Raw genomic sequence first — 6081 nt, 5'->3', positions numbered from 1 at the left:
GGGGGGTACTGAGAGGTACTAGAACTAGTACTAATACTACTAATGTGTGTGTTTATTCCTTAAGTGTATTAAAGCTTTTTTCCCCGACTGCTTGTCAAGAAATTGATTATTAGTTTTGTAATAGTTACATGTGTGTATTACTTGTGTGTAATTGTTACCTGTGTGTAAGAGTTACCTGTGTGTATTACCTGTGTAGGGTTATCTGTGTGTAAGTGTTACCTGTGTTAAGTGTTACCTGTGTGTTTTACCTGTGTGTAAGTCTTATCTGTGTGTGTAGCCTGTGTGTGAGTGTTACCTGCCGGGACAAAGATGTTGGCAAAGATAATAAGTGCCGACAGGAAGAGACAGGTTGCCTGAGAGACCCTCCTCCCCAGGTAACTGAGCATGCCCAGAGCCAACAATTTGGCGGGAATATCGACGGCTCCAAAGATGATCTGCATCAGGTAGATACTAACCTGGAACAGACAACAGCCAATAGGAGGACAGGAAGGGTTATAGGTGTTAACCTTTGGCCTTTGTACCTTCTCTAACTTCTCCATGCGGTGCTTACCGTGATATGACTCACATGCGGACTGGGGGACCGGGGGAGTGTGTGCGGGGGGTCTGGGGGACAGTTGGTCTGTGCGACTGTGGGAATGGGGGACTGTGTGAGGGGGGGACTGTGTATGGAGGGTCTGAAAGACTAGGGAACAGTGTGCAGGGGGGACTGGGGGACTGTGGGACTGGGGGTTTGGGGGTCTGTGTGCGGGGGGTCTAGGGGACAGTGTGCGGAGGCTCTGGGGGACTGTGTGCGGAGGGTCTGGGGGACTGTGTGCGGAGGGACTCGGGGACTGTGTGCGGAGGGTCTGGGGGACTGTGTGCGCGGGGTCTAGGGGACTGGGGGACTGTGTGCGGAGGGTCTTGGGGACTGGGGGACCTTGTTCGGGGGGTCTGATTGACGAGCACATCCAAGATTTTGTGAAAATGTGGGATGTGTTGCAGTAACGGGCTCCAGGTGAGCAGAAGTCGGTTCTCGGAGCCACTCTGATCGCGGTGGGCACCAAAGACCAGGCACCCAAGGGTGCTGACCCCTGATGTGTGGTTAGCTCTCATTTAGCATTGATGCTAATCATATGACTCACCCCAAACTTCTGCAGGTCCATCGCCAAACCGTAGTAAGCAAAACTGGTGGAGAACCTGCAGAGGAAGACGGAGAGTTAACGTCCAACCTGCACTGGATCAGAACGATGTTCTGGTCAAACAAATCATACAAAGGAACCTGGATCTGAACCTGGATCCTGTTTTTGGGGTGGCAGTAGCTGAATCCATAGGGAGTTGGGTTGGGAACCAGAGGGTCACTGGTTCAAGTCCCCGTATGGACAAAAAAAGGAGGGAGTGTGGATTGGTGGCTGGAGAGATGCCAGTTCACCTCCTGGGCACTGCCAGGTGTTGTTGAGCAAGGCACCGTACCCCCCCAACCGCTCAGGGCGCTGGTTCAGCTGGCAGCCCCCCCATTCTGACATCTCTCCATCAATGCATGTATAGACCCTGAGCATGTGTGTGTAGTTCAGGACTGTGTGTGATAACTAACAAAGTGTGGACACAGAGTGTAAATTGTAATTTCCCCATTGGGGATCAATAAACAGATTTAAAAATTAGATTGTTTATTATTATTAATATTATTATCACATTATTTATTATAGCTTCTGTATTTATCCCATTTCTGTCTTTGACATGAATCTGTTAAGACTGTGTCTTACAAGGAGGTGTGTGTAAAAGAGCAGGTATGTAAATTAATGTAAATAAGCAGGTACATATGTAAATGAGTCGATCCATATGTAAATTAATATTTGTAAATAAGCCTGTCCATACGTAAATGTTTATGTAAATGAGCAGGTACCAGACGAAGACAAGGCACACCGAGATGCGTCTCATGCCTCGCGTCCTCAGCAGGTCAAACGCCGTCAATGAAGAACGACTCGACTCAATCTCCTTCCTCATGTGGGAGGTCAGGACCTGCAGGTCACATGGTACACAGCTCAGCCTCTGATTGGAAGACAGACACAAAGACAGACTGACAGACAGGCAGGCAGGCAGACAGGCAGACAGGCAGACAGACCGGTGAGAGACAGACAGGCAGGCAGGCATGCAGACAGGCAGACAGACAGGCATGCAGGCAGACAGGCAGACAGACCGGTGAGAGACAGACAGGCAGGCAGGCATGCAGACAGGTGAGAACTGACAGCAGACAGACAGGCAGGCAGGTTAGAGACAGACACGTGAGAGACAGAGAGACAGACCGACAGAGAGACAGACAGACAGGCAGGCAGGCAAGCAGGTGAGAGATAGATAGAAAGACAGTTGAGAGACAGACGGAAAGACAGGTGAGAGACAGACAGGTTACCTCCAGGGTTAGCTTGTTGACCATCTCTGGTTTTCCGTTGATTCGAGCAACTCGGTGAAGACTCTTCAACGCCTCATCAGACCGGCGGTTCAGGACCAACCAGCGGGCAGACTCAGAGAACCACCTGACCAATCAGAGAGCAGAACACTCAGAGAAGCACCTGACCAATCATATAGCAGAACACTCAGAGAACCACCTGACCTATCAGCCGAACACTCAGAAAACCACCTGACCAATCAGAGAGCCGAACACTCAGAAAACCACCTGACCAATCACAGAGCAGACTCAGAGAAACACCTGACCAATCAGAGAGTCGAACACTCAGAGAAGTAAATGACCAATCACAGAGCAGAAATATCAGGACCAGCCGCCCAATCAGAGAGCAGACGACTCAGCCTCACTGGAACCAAGACACCAGTGAGCCTTGTTTCCATCCAGTGGGTCAGTGTGGACAAGGTGGAGGAGCAAGAACACAGGAGGGCCCAGGAAATCTCCAGCCTTCAACAGGAAGGACCAGGAACACTCCAGCCCTCTACAGGAAGGACCAGGTACACTCCAGCCCTCTACAGGAAGGACCAGGAACACTCCAGCCCTCTACAGGAGGGCCCAGGAACACTCCAGCCCTCTACAGAAAGGACCAGGAACACTCCAGCCAGGAAGGACTGAAGTGTCTCTATTTTCTGAGGAGGCTGAGGTCCTTGAACACCTGCAATACGATACTGAGGATGTTTAAGGAGTCTGTGGTGGCCAGTTGCATACTGGGGCAACAGGGTGAGGGTGACGAACGCCAACAAACTCAAAATGATCCACAAGGTCACACTCCTTATATTTTTTTATGTATATTTCTACTTGATATTTGTACAATTTTTGCAACTGCAGCACAGATTTTCAAAAACTATTTTGATTCTTATTGTTATTGCCATGTTATGTGTCAGAACTCCCATGATGCTCCTGCTTATCTGAGCATCAGAGGATCACATGACCTTTACTGACCAGCTGTAGGCAAAGAACAGGAACTGGGGGGCACAGACAACCACCTGCAGCTTCCTCCAGTCTCTCAGCCAATAGGCGAGCCCCGCCAGGATCACCTGACCAAAAGTGAAGAAGAAGGAGGTGAGTGTGCCCACTAGCGTCCTCTCTCTGGTCGGAATCCACTCCACCTCTGCAGACAGACAGGTGGGCAGACAGACAGGATGGCAGACAGGTGAGCAGACAGAAGGTTGGCAGACAGACAGATGGGCAGACCGTCAGGCAGAGAGACAGAAAGGCAAGTACTTAGAGAGACTGCATTCAGGATGATGCCAGATACCGCCATCCCACTCAGGAACCTGAAGACGCAGTAGACCGTGTAGGATGGGGAGAGGGCGGAGCTACAACCCAGAATCCCCAGCTGCAGGTAGGACCAGATCAGGATAGACCGCCTCCCAAACCTGAGAGATAGACAGTCAGAGACACAGACAGAGAGAAAGGCAGGCAGGCAAAGAGGGACACAGACCGGGAGACAGAGAGGGAGACAGAGAGGTACAGACAGAGAGGGAGACAGACAGGCAGGCAGAGAGACAGACAGAGAGGGACAGACAGAGAGGGAGACAGACAGGCAGGCAGAGAGACAGACAGAGAGACAGGCAGGCAGAGAGAGAGACGGACAGAGAGAGACAAACAGTGGCAGCCAGAGAGGAAGACAGAGGGAGAGACAGATCTCACTGGCCTGATTTTAGTTCACACCTATGTCTCATGTGTCTTTTCTAACCTGTGTCTCTCACCCTGTCATTCTGCTCTGTTGTGACAGAGACAGAGAGGGACAGACAGAGAGGGATAGGGGACAGCTCTTAGCTAACTCGACAGAGAGGGACAGACAGAGAGGGAGAGGGGACAGCTCTTACCTAACTCGACAGAGAGGGACAGACAGAGAGGGTCTAGGACATGAAGCCACTAGGACATGAGAGTCTCACCTGTCTGAGAGGCCGCCGTAGATGACGGCGCCGGACAACACGCCGCCCATGTAGATGGTCTGGATCATCTGCTTCAGAGGACGCAGAGAACACACCAGCTCCCACTGAGAGACAGACAGTGAAAGAGACAGGTTCAGAGAGACAGACAACAGACAGAGTGAGAGACAGAAAGGTTCAGAGAGACAAACAGGGAGAGAGACAGACAACAGACAGAGAGACAGACAGGGAGATATTTAATCCAATCCACTTTATTTCTATAGCACATTTTACAAACACAAAGTTACCAAAGTGCTGCACAGAAAACTTCTAGAGTTTAGGTCCAACCAAAGTAAAGGCCCTGTCCCCCCGAGTTGTAAGTCTTGGCTTGGGTACCACAAGCTGGAGCTGGCTCTCTGACCTCAGGGACCGCGGTGGCCTATAAATCTGGATGAGGTCCGAGATATATGTTGGGGCCAGTCCATTCACAGCTTTAAAAACAAACAATAAAATCTAAAAATCAATCCTAAAACATACAGGAAGCCAGTACAATGAGCCAAGAATTGGACTTATATGAAGTTATATGAAGTTATATGGAATTATATGACGTTATATGAAGTTATATGAAGTTATATTGAATTATATGAAGTTATATGAAGTTATATGAAGTTATATGGAATTATATGGAGTTATATGGAATTATATGGAGTTATATGAAGTTATATGAAGTTATATGGAATTATATGGAGTTATATGGAGTTATATGAAGTTATATGAAGTTATATGGAATTATATGGAGTTATATGCAGTTATATGAAGTTATATAAAAATATATGAAGTTACATGGAATTATATGGAGTTATATGGAGTTATATGAAGTTATATGGAATTATATGGAATTGTATGGAGTTATATGGAGTTATATGAAGTTAAATGAAGTTATATGGAATTATATGGAGTTATATGGAGTTATATGGAGTTATATGAAGTTAAATGAAGTTATATGGAATTATATGGAGTTATATGGAGTTATATGAAGTTATGGAGTTATATGAGCGCGCTTTTTGGTTCTAGTTAAAAGACGTGCTGCAGAATTTTGGACTAACTGTAAGCGTTGAAGTGCTTTGTGACTTATACCGATATAAAGTGCATTACAGTAGTCTAAACGAGAAGAAATAAAAGCATGTATAGCTTGTTCAAAACTGTTAAAAGACAAAAACAGTTTAACTTTAGCAAAAAGGCGAAGATGATAAAAACTAGATTTTACAACTGCATTTATTTGTTTGTCAAGTCTATTTTTACGCCAAGGTTAATTACAACAGGATGCACAAAATCACTGAGGGGGCCCAAGACTTTCATAGAGTTAGTGGGGCCAAACTGCATGATCTCTGTTTTACTCTCACCTCTTGAAAATCACTTGAAAATATATGATTTTCTCGCCTAAATTTTTACCCTTAAAAAAGTGCTGCAGTTTCCACATGCTTTGGCCCTCTGGGATGATCCTGAGTTCATTGGGAAGTTAACACTCTCAACTTGTTGTTTCTAGTGGCAGTGTGACACTAAGCCTTACTGACACAGAGCTACAGAGGTTAGAACACAGAATTTCTATTTCCGTCCAAGTAAATGATCTGAAAAATGTATAAAAAGCACTACTGTAAGCATATTATAGGGGCTACACACTAAAACAGTACTCTAGCCTCATGTCTCAACTTAGAACAGAAAAAATCCAGAAAAAATGACTTATAAAATGGATTTTGTATGAATGTATTT

General features: G+C 46.7%; 1 protein-coding gene across 1 annotated transcript in view; it reads right to left on the bottom strand.

Annotated features, from left to right (window-relative positions):
- Window positions 1-6081, bottom strand: part of oatx (organic anion transporter X) — a 13481-nt gene that overhangs the window by 295 nt on the left and 7105 nt on the right. Inside the window, exons 6-12 of the mRNA XM_034890898.1 lie at window positions 4336-4439; window positions 3659-3813; window positions 3377-3545; window positions 2384-2507; window positions 1880-1995; window positions 1122-1176; window positions 249-455 (exon numbers count right to left, since the gene is read on the bottom strand). Of these exons, the coding sequence (XP_034746789.1) occupies window positions 249-455; window positions 1122-1176; window positions 1880-1995; window positions 2384-2507; window positions 3377-3545; window positions 3659-3813; window positions 4336-4439 (930 nt within the window). The remainder of the gene's footprint in view (window positions 1-248; window positions 456-1121; window positions 1177-1879; window positions 1996-2383; window positions 2508-3376; window positions 3546-3658; window positions 3814-4335; window positions 4440-6081) is intronic.

The sequence above is a fragment of the Etheostoma cragini genome, chromosome 13 (genome assembly GCF_013103735.1).
Source record: "Etheostoma cragini isolate CJK2018 chromosome 13, CSU_Ecrag_1.0, whole genome shotgun sequence".
In the NCBI taxonomy this organism is placed as follows: Eukaryota; Metazoa; Chordata; class Actinopteri; order Perciformes; family Percidae; genus Etheostoma; species Etheostoma cragini.
The sequence above is the reverse complement of the archived record's forward strand: the minus strand, read 5'-3'. Positions and strand labels throughout refer to the sequence as shown.